We start from the raw sequence: 15,940 nt of genomic DNA, 5'->3' as shown, positions 1-15,940 counted from the left end.
TAACTTTAATCAGGCTACGATGGAGCAGCTAGCTCGGTTAGCATCACTAATTCATATTAAAGCTAATATTTACTGGATGCTAACTCTCTTCTCTGGTCAACACACACAGAAATAAACTCCACCAACGTCTGGAATGCATTGCACACATTATATCTGACACTAAAGATGCATATAAAGTGCAATAAAACCGGCACCGTTAAGAAAATAAACACTTACCGAACTATCAGAGTCCTTTTAGCGTCTGCTGGTAGGATCAGCCGAAAGTACAAAACTGGTTAAAACAAGCCAACAGGCAGAAAAAATATCTGTGGAAAATGTTCTGCTGCTTCACCGATAAATATACCAACAGTGATCATATCAGAGTTAATCCAAACAAGAATAGAGTTTACGGTGAATAAATGTCTGGGCTGCCCTCCTCCATACCACCTGTCAGTCATTCCAGACCAGACTGTCAATCAAGTAGCCATGCCCCATGGCTTCGCAAAACTTTAACGCTTTATATAAAATTCAGTATTGACTTATTTTAAGATCGGCCACCTGATCTCTCGTTTTGACCATAACAGCTAACGAAAAAAAAAAATCCTGAGCCGTAGAAAAGCAGTCTATCAAATTTTAGCTTTTCCCGTGTAGAATTGGGGTCTATGGAGTCAAAGCTTTTTGGAGCCATCCCCTGGCGGATGGTGTGATATTGCAAGTTTTTGACACTTCTGGGTAGGCTTCATTTCATTGGAGCCAGGCGCTACGTCCATCTTTATTATACAGTCTGTGGTGTGAAAGCATGACGACTGGGTTAATTTTGCTTCAAGCAGCAACAAGATGGAATTCATACAAATAGAAAAAAACTATCTGAGCAAGGCTCTGATCAGATACAGGAAGAATTTGGATTTTCAAGGAAGCAGTGACAGCTCATATCTAACACACCCACAATGAGACCACTGGTGCTGTTAAGATGTCGAATGTGGTAAGGGATTGACAACTGACAAATTTGGTGTGTGTATGCGATATGTGTGTTTTACTGGCTAAAAAAAAGAGAGTATTTATATAATATTTATTTAGAGAGCGTGGGGATACAGTAGCACCTATGCTGCTGTCTTTCAGTCGGTGTCTTTTGATATATTTTGTAACTAACTGAGTGAAAGTATGTAAATACATGACAGGGCAATATTCAGTGTTCCTTAACTAACTCAGCTGTGGCACTTCGTCCTATTGTGAACACTGAGTGGGTTCACACCAGGTGACAGAAAGATGCATGGAGACTATCCTGCAGACCAAACATACAGGGAGATGTTTTTCATGAGATGGACTTTGGTTTGGTCATAGAACTTAGTTTAGGGTCCTCATCCAAAGGTGATAGGATTTCTTGAGAGAAATTCAATTGGCTGCAGTTCTCATGCCAGACTTCCAAAGAAAATAGGATATGGAAATGAATAGGATCAGCAGTGTTTTATTATTCAGTACCCACCCAGAGAATATAACGCTGTCTTGGATATCTGGGTGACTTGTTGACTGCCCAAGGAAACTCAAATTTAGACTTAAATTTGTGCTTTTGAGTAACTGAGTCACGACTGCTTTTATCATGCAATGAAAAAGCCATTTGGAGATATCTGGGCTTATTACCTGTCAGGCTGAACTGTTCTCTGGCATTAATGAATCAAATAGAAGGCATTTAGGAATATGCTGCAGTAACTGCTGGGGAAGAGAAATAATTATGTTTAAAGGGACAAATTCTGGATTTTGTGTGTCAAAGTGCACACAAGGAGGGGCTTTCAAATCATACTTCAGTTGCTAATTCAATTTATAAGGACTGGAGAACAATTTCACACTTTTCAAATGTTCACTGTTTGACAAATGAACTAATTCACATTGAAATTTCCAAGTAATTCTCGTCAAGGTCAAGTACCACCCTTTGAAATTCATGTATTCACAGATTAACAGTCAAAGGAGCTTTCAAACATTACTCTGCTGTTTGCTGATCAGTATATCACAGCTATCACAGGCTCGGAGCTCTTTAGCTGATCACCAGAATGTTTGCAAAATATATGTCATGAAATGTTTGACCATGGCTAACACAATCCTTCACATTTTCAGATATATTCAAACTTATCATATTAAAATAGACTATACAAGGTATTAGTAAAAGTAAGTATTTAAAACAAAATGCATCCTCAACAGACCAAAGGTAAGCTTACCTTGTGCTTTTCAGTATTTTCAGTCTTGCACTAATGATTAAGGGATTGAAGCGCTGTCGCGACTCTACACTTAAACTATGTGCATAGATTAAGTGATTAATTAGGACAAGACAGACACATTTGAAAATTTTCTAGAAAGGTGGTAGCCTAGTGAGTGGTTGATATATGGACAAACACCGTGTAACAGAAAAATAAACTGTGGCCTCCATTTATACAATTGTTTTCAGATGTTTCCAGGCTTATGTGAACCCAATTTTTTCATTGTGCACTATTAATGTGACTGTCCAGTTTAATAGGACAGGCTAGAAAAGTTCAGTCATATTTCATGATATGAGAGGTTTCTGTGGGTTAAAGTGGACACAACAGTTTGATTCAGTTGTTTCAATGGCATCATTATATTAATTAAAATTTTAAATATGGCCCCGATTTGACCACTCAGTAAGCAATAGTTGTTAGCCTACATTAGCAAGGGTTTTCAGTGATTTCCCACAAGACAAACACCTGTTGATTTACTGTTTATTGATTTTAAATTAACTGTTTTGTTTTATTTTATTGTATTTTATGTACAGCGTCTTTGAGTTACTTGTAAAGCGCTTTATAAATAAAATTTATTATTATTATTATTGTTATTATTTAACCAAATAGAACATTAGACATGACAAGTCTCTCCATTATTCCGCCTGAGGCACCTTCTTCATTGCTAAAAATCAATTTGGCACTCGCTTATATTCTAGCACATAAAGCATTGTTTTCTTGTCCGATTGTAAAACTGAACACACAAAGGATCGTTTGCATTTAAACTAATTCGAATAAAATGTAAATGTTGTCAAAATCACACCGCAACATTCGTATTTGCACGTCAACCAGTAGCTTCGTTTGAAGAACATTTTAACAAGCAGCTACAATTAAATCCACCAACACTGAGCGTTTTAGAGCTCTGATGTACAGCAGCAGCACTTACATGGAGGTGATGTTCTGGAAAAGATCCTCAATGCTCCCTGTGCTGTTCCCGGCGCTCCCGGTGCCCTGGAAGGACAGCAGCGGGAAGAATTTGCTGTTGTCCGACTTATTGCAGTAGATCTCAGTGGGCGAGCAGGTGCAGGTGGGCGGACAATCCAGCAAGGTACTCAGATAGTTGTGAAAGAAGACGCTTAGCAGAATGAACACCCTCCAGCAGCACCACGTCCTGGGAGAGCGACGCACTCCGAATGCGCCAAATAACGCTCCGAATACATCCATGTTGTCACGATTCAAGCCCGGAGATATCTTTGCAACTTTGATTGGCAGTAACAATAAAAAATGTTTCAAATCCTTTGGTTTAAAGTCTGATTCACCCTTACGTGGATGTGAATGTATGTAAGCGTTGCCTTCACCTTATTTCTTTCAGAGTCCAAATGTTAAAATAAGACTACATCTCCCTTCATATCCATGCATGTTAATATGTGCGTGTGTATGTATGTATGTATTTATGAATGTGTGTGAGTGTGTGTGTGTGTGTGTGTGTGTGTGTGTGTGTGTGTGTGTGTGTGCGTGTGTGTCGGGGGGCGGTGTAGGGGAGGGGGGCGGACCGTTCGTTTAAGAAAAAGGCTGTGAAGGAAAAAGGAGGAAAGAAGAGAAATCCTGAAAATATTCCAGGTACATGACATGAAGGGATCTGAGCGCGCAGTCCTGTTCTCTCCCTCTTCTCCCTGCATCGTTTTATGTCATCCCTCCATCCCCCAACGCCCCCACGTTCCTGCCGCTATTGTGCTAACCGGCGTAGGAGATGGTAAAGAGACATAGAGAGACACTGGGAGGCAGAGAGTGGGAGAAACACTCGATCCTCCGAGCTTCCAGTCCCACCTACTGGCCACGATGGAAACTGACGCAGCTTCACGCACACGAGCGGTACACGAGCAGCAGCCGTTGCTTCGGTTATGTGTTGTGCAGTAACCACACAGCAATCCAAGAAGCAAATCACAGTAGATGGTAGTTATATATACACACAGGTCCACTGCCTCACATCCTGTGCTGCAAGGTTGCGCACCCTGTTCAATTTTTCCAGCATATTTAAATGGAAAATACCAAAAACAAACAAACAAGAAAACAAAAAACAAACAAAACAAAACAAAAACAACAGTGACTCCCAAAGCATAAAGGTCACTGTGTCTAGGTTGTGTATAACATGATTGTTAGCATATACTGTCTAGTAGTCTTTCAGAGGACCCAGTTTCAGAATGAGACATCTTTTATCACTTAGAGCTGTCACATAGGTGAGGCCACAATTAATGAAAACATTCTCATCATAACAGTCTGCAGTTCTATCAAGCTCTCCAGTTTTTGCAAAATAACTAAAGGTTTTATGATGTGACAGTGCCATAGTAAATGTCCGTCAGTGTCTTATTTTATTCCATCTATCACTTTCAAACTGTGAGGTGCAATGAACAGTGCAAGTTCACATTTCACAAGCGCTTGTTCAGAGTTCAGCTCAGACTGATTAAAATTAACTAATTCATATTTATAGTATGCAATTTTCTCCCTGTGCCTGCACTGGGTTTCACTGACTTCCTCCCACAGCCAAGGACATGCACAGACGGTTAACTAGTGTTTCCAAACTGCTGTATGGGCATGCATGGGTGTCTGTCTGTGTTAGCTCTGTGATCAACTTGCAGTTATCAAACAAAATCACTCCTTCACCTTTCCACTTGGAAAGCGAGTTCTTACTATTAGTTCATTACTCCTCCAAGGAATGCAGCAGAGTTATGTGATGATTGGCATACATTTGTCCATCTGTTAGTCTGTCTTCCTGTGTGCAACATTACTCAAAAATGGAATAACGGATTTGGATAAAATTTTCAGAGAGGGTCAGAAATGACACAAGGACCAAGTGATTAGATTTTGGCAGTCATGCGGCTTATAATCTGGATGCATGGATTTGTTAAACATTTCTGTATCATTTGAGATAGTAACACAGCGTCACTGTAACTATGACAATCAGTGAACACTACGTTAGCTGCCTGCTGATGATCACATGATTGCGATCCTACTTCAAATCCACTCCTGCGGACTTATCAGGACTTATCTGTCAGAAATCATACAATGACTGAGTAACCTTGGCGAAGTACTGTGTTCTCTGAGTGCTTTTCTTGTTCTATCTGCATTTGGCTTGTTCCAAAACACATCATTTATCAATTTGAGAGGATCTGGATAGTTTAAATTTATAAAACAGTTAGGGTGGAAAAAAAACATGAAGCCCAGTATCTCATTCAGAATGTACCATATAATAAATATCACAAATTAACTGTGGTTCAACTATCATCCAGACATTAGCTATGACAGCAGACCTCAGTACAATTCCCATTTATGGCACAGCAGCCAATCATCCAAAAGATTCTTTGGTCTTGTCAGCACTGATCACGCACTGATCAGAAGGTGTTGGTGATGGTGGTGGGAGTAATGGACTTAGCTATTTGTCACAGTGACCACTGTGTCTTCTGTTATATTTGTCAAGCTCAGTTGCTTATTGTATGATAACATGAACTTTAGCTATTCATTTTTCAGTAATGTGTTTTCAAACTAATAATAATAATTTAAAAATGTAACCAAAAATATGGATTTTTGTAATGTAATGGACATTGCAAAAGTGTGTTGTTGGATGCCTTTGTGACAAAAAGGGACACAGAAGATTTTAGGAGAAATGTGGTTTTGTATGAGTGTGTTTCTAATGTCTAATTATTTAAGAGTAGTAATCTTGTTTTTCTCAGTTTGACCTTACTGTAAATCACTGCACTGCTGCTGCAGCTTTTATTGCACTGAGCTTTTTGGCTAAAAGGGTTTGGTCCTTCCCATTCAGATGACATCAATCTGATCTTAATGTCATGACTTCTTAATGTACCTATGACCATAATGCATTATGGATGAACCATTGATTCCTAATGGCTAGTTAATGTACTGCATGTGACCAGGCTGTGGTTTCATGATAGATGGATAGAAACGAGCCTTTCTTTGTTCCAACCCCCCCCCCCCACACACACACACACACACACACACACGCACGCACACACACACACACACACACACACACACACACACACACACGTATCTGACTATTCATGTGAGGAAATTCATTAGGCCCTTGCACTAACCCTAATCGTCACAACTGGGCCCCTAACCAGACTCCTTACCCCAAATTCTACCGAAAATATGGCAAGAATGCCCTCACTTTCCAAAAATGTCTAATGATGATCTAACATACAAGTAGGTCTTTGGAAATATAATTGTACAAGTTCACACACAGAAATCCCTGTGTATTCACTAATTCAGACTTCTGAGGTTGGTTCTAATACCTTCCTCAGATGTAAATATTCTGTCAAACTGTAGTTTGTGTTGTCTTATCCTTCTAAAACTGAGTTTTAAGATTTCATTATATTTACCTGGTCACCTTTTAGCCCTAGTGGTCCAATAGTTTGATCTAGCGAAATGTCCTGCCATGTATGACCTAATATTCATGTTCTAAAATCAGTGAATTGAAATTATCTTATTGACCCAAATATATGATAATTATTAGTATATTTGCCCAATCTATTTTTTCTGAAACAGTGGAGGGCATATTCGCCGTTTTCCATTTGTTATAAATGTATTTTTTCTGACAGCAAAACAGTTTGCACAAGGTCTCAGGAACTGCTGTGGCTTAAACTAGGATAAAAAAATAATTTTAGGAATGTTTAAATATCTCAATACACCTGCATCAGTTATGTCTTCTGGGATCATCAGGGGTTTTTACATCAGACACCCTCATCCAGATGACCAGTGAGGGTTAATCAAGGGTTAATCAAGCGCTGGTATGTGTCCAAGTAGCTCTACAGCACCCACAGCTTGCTTCTCCTAATCCACGGCCACCGTGCGGTCGCTGTTGTGCTCCAGAGTTGCTCTGTGCAGGCACAGAGGCCAAGCTTGTCACGGTACAGGGAGGATTTCGAACCCAAAGTGTGTGTGTATACAGAGCAGGCGGCAGGCAGGCCACAGTCAACAGGTTTTTTTCTCAAAAATAACAATTATGCCACTCAGGCAAAATCTCACAACGCCCTTTCCTCAGAGGGCGGCAGGGGTCTCCATCCTATCCCCAAGGACGGCTGGGGAGAAACTGGCTGCTCCGCGGCTCAGCGCTGCAGCATCTTCTCGGAACAAGGAACAAGGCGGTAATCCAGTATGGTCCCACGTCCCCTGCTGTGTGAAGCCGGTTTATATAGCAGCAGATGGAATTGCGCTACAGGTGTGGGGCTCCTTCAGCTGCGACCAATCCACTGATTAGCAGCTGCAGAGAGCCCCACAGACCGACGACACAGCGGCAGGGGAACGTATGGCCGGAAGGGGGCGGTGCCAGGCTACGCCCGTGACAAAGCTGGAGGTGTATGGGCTTGGTAGAGTGTCACACACAGCCTGGATCAAGAATTGCTTTTAATTGAGGCTCGGTTTTCCACATGTCAGCTCATGAGACTTTGTGCTTCCATCTTGTACAGGCTGCTTGTACATCATACTATTATCCTTCCACTGCACACTGTTGTGGTATAGTGTAGTGCTTCAAACCAGGTCTACTCCTCAGTGAGACTCAGCATCCAACAGTACTCTGTGCCTTAGGAATGGCATTATTAGATCCCTGACCTCTGCTACTCTCTACTTCCAATACCAGCCTGAGAGATTTTTGGGTCACAAAACGTCAGTATTGCAATGCCTTCTTTGAAATCCACATTCAGCCTGATGCAGAGCTTTAACTTGATAATACTGGTGATACTTCTCAGACAGTCCCAGTCACTTCTGTAGGAACCAACTTAGCCTCCTCTCAAAGTCCTCGATTGTGGAGACTAGGTTCTCAAAGACTCAGAGGGGCATCTATACAAGAATGCCATGTTGTATATCCAAGTGTTTTATTTGCCTGGTAGGGCAAGGGTTAAAAAGAAAGAGCTGTTTATAAACTCAGAGACCATCAAGGAGTGTATGCTAGCGTCCATTGAGGAGATGGTAACAGATGAGAAAACCCGAAAAAGCATGATTGATTCCATCAATCAAATTCCAGTATCTGACACGTCAAATATGAGGAGAGTGAAATCCCTTGCATCGGACATTTAAATAACATGTTATTCATGTGGAATGGCTCAGCTGGACTAAATATTGAGGTTTCTGAATACAATTTCATCTATTCAGCCAATTTCAATATAGACAGATATGAAAAAATGTAGCGAAAAGCCTTCACCAGATCTCCTTGAGTCTGCTTTTGTCTACAGCAGAGGAACTGCTGAACACTGGTATTGTATAGAGACCAACTAAGGGATTGTCACAGTAATTTTTCTGTCAAAAAATGGATGAAGTGATTATTGTTAAATGTACTTTGAAGCATTTTGCCTTGATAAAGTATCTTGCACTATTATGTTGTTATAATTCTATTCGGAGGCATACTATCCAGTTTTGTTTTGTTAGTGCACTAAGAAGTTCTTTGCCAGTTGAATTAAATTCTCAACAACTGATTTGGCTCACCTGAACTGAGTGCTGTAGTTTGATATACATTGCCTTGATCAAATACCACGGACTGCTATTTTGTTGCAATTCTATTCTATATCATACTACAGCAAGCCTCGCTCATACATCCCTTCCTGCCAGGTCCCTCTGGTTGACCTCAGCATCACCTCCAGAAAAGAAAGTGATCAGGATAGGCACATTATTGTTGACCTGCGCATATTGTTGTATTGGCCTTTGTTCCTGGTAAATAAAATAAAAAACTTTAGAATTTTTAAAATATTAGATTTTTTTTTTAAAGTTCAATAGGTTTATAACTCATTTGTGTGCTTTTACTGTTCTATGTTCTGTTGAAGTTGTTTGAATAAAGTTTAATTTAACTTCTGACTTGCTTTCTAATTAATTACAGACTGTAATTAATTAGTCGCATTTTTGACAGATAGCAATATTTGACACAAGCAAAGTTTTTCAACTCATAAATTTTGGTTGATGACTGAATCGATGAATAGAAATATACATGGACTTAAACAACTAAAATATTTCTTTCATTTATATTTATCTGTGCATTTTTCATCTGTCGACTACATTCACAGATTACTGCAAACTCAAAATGTAATTATAGTGATTATATTCAAAATTTTAAGATTTTTTTGAAAGCTTAAGCACTTTTAATGTTATGAAAAGTGGTCTATTGTGGGTTGGCTACACTGTTTGTCGGTACCAGGACCGTCATAGTTAGGTGTCTGCAGGATATGTCAATTTCTGGCATCCCATTCATTGTCTACGTGAAACGCACCCCATTGCATGCTGGTTGCATTTGCGGTGCATTTCAAGCTGCATTGTGGCGTGTCTTCCCGGAGCTCATTTCCATAAAGTATAAAGTAGACTTAACTTCTACTTTATGCAAATTTGATGCGGTGAGTGAAGGTTCAACGCACCGCAAAACTTTCATTCTATCTAATCCAATCATTCTAAACTAGCCCTCATTGACCAAAAACCATAGCTTGTATAATTAAAAATGGACGTAGTGCCTGGCTCCAAAAATGAAGCCTCCCCTGAAGTGTCAAAAACTTGCAATATCACACCCTCTGCCAGGGGCTGACTCCAAAAAGCTCTGGCTTCATAGACTTCAATTCTACACTGGAAAAACTAAAATTCAATAGACAACTTTTCTACGGCTCAGGATTTTTTTTCCGTTAGTTTTCATGGCCAAAACGAGAGCTCAGGTGGCTGATCTTAAAAGAAATCTATATTGAATTTTATATAGAGTGTTAAAGTTTTGTGAAGTCAGTGGGCATGGCTACTTGATTGACAGTCTGGTCTGGAATGATTGACGGGTCATCAAGATGAGGCAGCTTAGACACTCATTCAGTGTAAACTGTTCTCATTGTTGGGATTAATTCTGTTATGCTAACTGTTAGTTATTTATCGGTGGAGCAGCAAAACATTTTCCACAGACACGTTTTCTGCTTATTGGCTTGTTTTAACCAGTTTTCTACCTTTGGCTGATTCTACCAGGAGACACTGAAAAGACTCTGATAGTTCAGTAAGTAAATGTTTATTTTCTTATTGGTGATGGTTTTATTGCACTTTATATGCATCTTTAGTGTCAGATATAATGTGTGCAATGCACTCCAGATGTTGATGGAGTTTATTTCTGTGTGTTGACCAGAGAAGAGAGTTAGCATCCAGTGAATATTAGCTTTAATGCGAATTAGCAATGCTAACCAAGTTAGCTGCTCAGTCGTAGCCTGATTAAAGTTAATACAGCATTAAGCTCACAATGTTTGTGTTGTGTGTCATGTAAGAAGCTCGTGTGTTGTGTTAGTGTAATGTGGTACATTAGTTAATAAAGCTATCAGTGTAGACACTGAATCACATTATTGTAACATTTAGGAAACCTAAATGTGATTAAAACAGTAACATTAAGGTTCTATGTTGTCAGTAGTCCTGAATATCTGCTAAGTCTCTGAAGTTAAACTGGACAAAACAGTAAATCTACTCTCTAATCATCAACATGCTGCTATACAGCCAGATGTTTGACTGATTCATATGTTGTAGTACTTGTTACTACAGTGTAGACTGGAAAAATAAACTCCCAGAACATGGCCAAAGTAATAAATAACACTACAATTATTACACTGAAATTGCAGCACAGATAAGCTGAAGAATAAACTTGTCTCCCCTAAACGTAAAGTGACTACAGGCCTTTTTGTCTTTTAGTGCTTGTAAAACTATATGACATAGGAAATCTTTCCAGGGATACTTTAAAATGAACCTACTGTTGATGTTGATACTGTGACGTCTCTTTTCATCTCAGGTATCTCATATTCACTGTAACTCCTGAGTGAAGTCACCATAGGCAAAATCTCATCTGGTTGTGAAGAAGGAGACTGAATCAACGACATCCTCAGTGAAATACTTCCTGTTTAGCTTTCACCTACAGAAGAACAGACCACAGTGTATTATTTTTTGTTCTTCGTATTCACAGGTTCCATTTATCACCTTTAACTTCATCTCTGCTGTTGTAGCAGAAATACAATGTAAAATACAATATAAAATAATGCTGCACAATAATGCTGTGCAGCATTACCGGAAGGATGAAGAGGACGTCTGTGCTGCTCTTCCTCACAGTGATGAAGGAGAGAAGACTCTTCATCTCAGACAACCACAGCTGGATGTTCATGTTCCCTGTAGCTCTCAGTCCACATTAGACTACATGTTCCCAATGATCCAGACCAAGGCTGGAAGGAAAAGACACTAACAGTGAGGAAAAGATCTCCAAGGTTGTTTCATTCCAACTGCTGGAACATGAAATATCAGAGTGTTTTTTAGCGTGCTATTTTTTCTGTAATTAATGAATGAAAATTAACACGTTAAAGAATATACACACACACACACACACACACACACACACACACACACACACACACACACACACATATATAACTGCAAATTCAGTTCCTGGTCTATTGTTGATCACTCTGTAGTTTTCCTACACTGTTGCCATTTACTCATAAACTAAATGAAACAATGAAAAACTGAGAGGTCCACCTGAACATTAGGATTAACTGACTCCAACAATAAGTGCTCAACCTAACATAAAAACCTGATGACGATTTCATTGACGTCTTCACACTGTGTGTCTCTGTGTGCGTGAGAGAGAGAGACTCTGACAGCATGACAGTGACGAACGGAGAAAAGGCTGATCTTTAGAGAGACAGACTATGATCGCTTTCATTTCTTCATTTCTGAACAAGGATGCTGGCTGTCAACCAAATCAGCTCTCTAGAAGCTTCATGCCGGTTAGGTTACCATGACAACAGAGGACAGAGAGAGACATACAGGAAGATACAGAAAGATTAAAGAAACATGAGGTGGAGGCTGGCTGATCCTGCTAAAGTTAAATACAAAAGCAACAGAATGAACAGAATGAGAGACTGTCAAAGACTTATATTGTCTAATCTGTGGAGGTTTTACTGTACAATGCTGCTATCTGCCTCCTTGGCATAGCTGACAGCTCATCAAGGGTGACTGACAGGTGCTGGGGTGGGAAGTATACTGTCTGTGAGGGAGGAGCTGTCAAAGCACTCTTTCTTAATAGTTGCAAAATTGAATAAAATAGCTGTAAAGAATCCATAAACAATGATATTGCTGTATTGTTTCACAGAGAAACAAAATAAAATGAAAACTTTAGGTGAGACTGAGGCAGGATTATTTCTGGAATACTGTGCGAAATATGGCATTTACGATTCAAAGTATGGACATGACTAAGGACATAGACACACGACCATCTGAGACAATACTGGACATAGGAGAAACATTGTGATCAAATGAATTTACTTTAAGTTGAAAGTGGAAGTACAGAATTTTGTTTACATTAATTACAAAGTCACTTTCTGTGTACTTCTGAAATTGTATTGCTCAAAACCATTAATTGCACTTTTTCCTTTTAACTATGTTTTAGCCAGTGGGTATTGTTTGATACAAGCTGTTAACACTTGTGTACCACTTCCTTCCCGAAATACAGAACACTGGTTTCCAATAGAATCAACAACACAGTTTGGATTCTTTGTCTTGTATTGTATGCGGTTTTAATTTCCTGACAGTTGGTCAGATTGGTTTTCTGTCACTGCTACATTTAAGTCTACAGTGATTCACACTAAAGTGTACTTAGGGCTAATCAACTGGTGGAGGCTGGTCTATACTGAGTGTAAAATCGTGGCTGAATCCTAGAGAATAAAACCATAGTCAGGCTATATTTTCAGTGTGAGCATTTGGTGTAAATTAATGCTGTGGCCTTGAAACTTCAGAAACACATTTCTCAATACTTGTTTGACATCATAATGTTGTTCACACTGCTACTGGCTGCATAAGCTGATATGGCATCAGTCTCAGATGATGTTGAGTGGGAGAAAGTAAATAAAGTGTCACAGTGAAATCCTTTAGGTCGTCTTAAATGGCACTACGGAGCAAGGGCACAAAAAAAAAAAGCATATACATAAACTCTATATATGTGTAACACTACTGCAGAGAGGGGGATATTATCTTGATTCAGCATATGGAACACTGGGTCTACATGTTACTGAGGAGTACGTGTGTGTATCAGAGCCGGTTGGCTTATGCAGTAGATGAAACGGTTGAACTGGACAAGTGGGAGCATTTGAATACTGCAAACCAAGCGCCCATTTGATTGCAGGGGGAAGATGTTAGTGCTGCTTTTTTTATGTTGTTGGAAGTCTCCCCACTTTTCTCAGTAGTCTTCCTGGTTTTGCATCTCCGTCGGACGATCGGTTGGGGAAGGCCGAGTCACCACTGGCCACTCAAAGGCTAACTTGCGTCACTTTTTTCGTCATGTTTTTGTTCTTTTTCTCTTTATATATATATATATATATATATATATATATATATATATATATATATATATGTGTGTGTGTGTGTGTGTGTTTACAGCAGTTCCTCCCCCTCCCCCCCGCTTGGTCTCTGAGATCACAACCTGGTCCATCTGCTCACTGCTTACACACTGTTGGTGAAGAAACAGCCCTTAGCTACGAACTAGCCCTGGGTGAGTCCTGAGCTGACAGAACTTGCTGCTGGAGAAAAGGAGGGCCTTTAAGTCAGGTGACAGAGAAGAACTGAGGGTACAGAGGGATTTTAAAAGAAAGATCAGGGAGTGTAAGGCCAGCTACAGGAAGAAAGTGGAGGATCAGCTACAGAATAACAACAAGAGAGGTCTGGAGAGGACTCCAGACCATATCAAGGCATGGCATAAGCAAAAAGGGGGAGCCTGAACCTGGGGACAGAGACTGGGCCAACAAGTTAAACCTGTTTTTCAACAGGTTTGATACTGGTCTCATCCCCTCCCCCTCCAGCCTGAGCCCTGTCCAGCCTACCTCCAGCTCCTCCTGCCTGCTAGCCCCCTCCCCATTACCTCCTTCACCACCACCATCTCTGGGGCTCTCCTCTCTCCCCCTACTTCCTCCTCCTCCTCTCTTCACACCAACAGTGGATCAGTTGAGAATGCAGCTTAGGAAGACCAGAGCCAGGAAAGCCATGGGTCCTGATGGCATCAGCTCTAAACTCCTCAGGGACTGTGCAGACCAGCTGTCAGGTGGTCTGCTACATCTTCAACCTAAGTCTGAGTCTGGAAAGAGTTCCTGCCATGTGTAAGACTTCTTGTGTGGTCCCGGTCCCAAAGACCTCATGCCCCAAGGAGCCCAACCACTTCAAACCCGTGGCCTTAACTTCTCACCTGATGAAGGCACTGGAGAGGATCGTCCTGAACCATCTTCGCCCCCTGGTGAGTCCAAACATGGATCCCCTGCAGTTTGTATACCAGCCTGGGATTGGGACGGATGACGCTGTCCTCTACCTGCTGCAAAGATCCCTGTCTCACCTGGAGGACACTAGAAACACCATGAGGATGACATTCTTTGACTTCTCCAGTGCTTTCAGTACAATCCAACCCTCACTGCTGAGGGTGAAGATGGAGAGAGCAGGGTCAGTGACCAGCTGGCTGCATGGACCATGGACTACCTCACAGACAGACCCCAGTATGTGAGGCTACAGGACTGTGTGTCTGATGTGGTGGTCTGCAGCACAGGAGCCCCCCAGGGTACAGTACTCTCACCTTTCCTCTTCACCCTCTATATATCGGACTTCCGCTACTCCACAGACAGTTGTCATCTCCCGAAGTTCTCCGATGACATTGTCATCATAGGATACATGTCAGGGGGGAACGACTGTCATCATGAACTTTGTTGACTGGTGGAGCAGAACCACCTTCAAATGAATGCCAGCAAAGACAAAGGAGATGGTGATCGATTTCCACAGGAAACCCTCAAACACTCCACCACCGAACATCCAGGGATTTAACATTGAGAGAGTGAGGACCTACAAATACCTTGGTGTTCACCTAAATAACAAACTTGACTGGACAGATTACACTGACTCTCTTTAAAAGATCAAAGGGTCAGTGTCGTTTATATCTGCTGAGGAAACTCACATCATTTGCTCTGATCAGGCCACTGCTGAGGACCTTTTATGACACTGTGGTGGCATCGGTGGTTCTCTATGCAGTGGTGTGCTGGGGAGGGGGATGCTCTGAGCGTGATAAGAACAGACTCAACATATTGACAAAAACAACCAGCTAAGTATGTGGATGCCCCCTGGGCTCCTTTGAGATGGTGGGAGAGAGAAGGGCTCTGGCCAAACTGTCGTCTATCATAGACAACACCTCTCACCCTCTGCATCAGACTGTGAACTCCTTAAGAAGCGTCTTCAGTGACAGACTGTTACACCCTAAGTGTAAGAAGGAGCGTTTCCGCAGGTCCTTTATTCCAGCATCTGTAAGATTTTACACTGGCGCATTATGAACTTCATTGATTACTGCTGCACTTTTTTCCCCTTACACACGCATTCCACCTACTTATGTGCAATAACTGATACCTCATCCTCTTGTATATAGTTTTCTATAGTTAAAAAAAAATCATCTGTATATAATGTTCTCTGTAGTTTTTGCACTGTGTTTTTTCTTATTTATTCTTGTACTGCCTTTATATATTTTTTTGGAGCTGATGTAGCAGTGAACTTTTCCCACTGTGGGATCAATAAAGTTGATCTTATCTTATCCCTATCCCTTACATATATATATATATATATATATATATATATATATATATATATATATATATATATATATATATATTAGGGCTGGGACTGTCAGGCCTGCCTCGGCAGGCTCTGGCTAGGGCTCCTCCCCC

At 40.7% G+C, this 15,940-nt stretch overlaps 1 protein-coding gene across 1 annotated transcript in view; it reads right to left on the bottom strand.

Annotated features, from left to right (window-relative positions):
- ntrk3a (neurotrophic tyrosine kinase, receptor, type 3a) overlaps positions 1 to 3,956 on the bottom strand; it is a 175,358-nt gene extending 171,402 nt beyond the window's left edge. Inside the window, exon 1 of the mRNA XM_055009289.1 lies at positions 3,151 to 3,956. Coding sequence (XP_054865264.1) covers positions 3,151 to 3,428 — 278 coding nt within the window. The 5' untranslated portion in view covers positions 3,429 to 3,956. The remainder of the gene's footprint in view (positions 1 to 3,150) is intronic.
- Positions 3,957 to 15,940: the final 11,984 nt, after the last annotated feature.

This window comes from Amphiprion ocellaris, chromosome 3 (assembly GCF_022539595.1).
Source record: "Amphiprion ocellaris isolate individual 3 ecotype Okinawa chromosome 3, ASM2253959v1, whole genome shotgun sequence".
NCBI lineage: Eukaryota > Metazoa > Chordata > Actinopteri > Pomacentridae > Amphiprion > Amphiprion ocellaris.
Note: the sequence above shows the minus strand (reverse complement) of the source record. Positions and strands in the feature narration are given on the sequence as shown.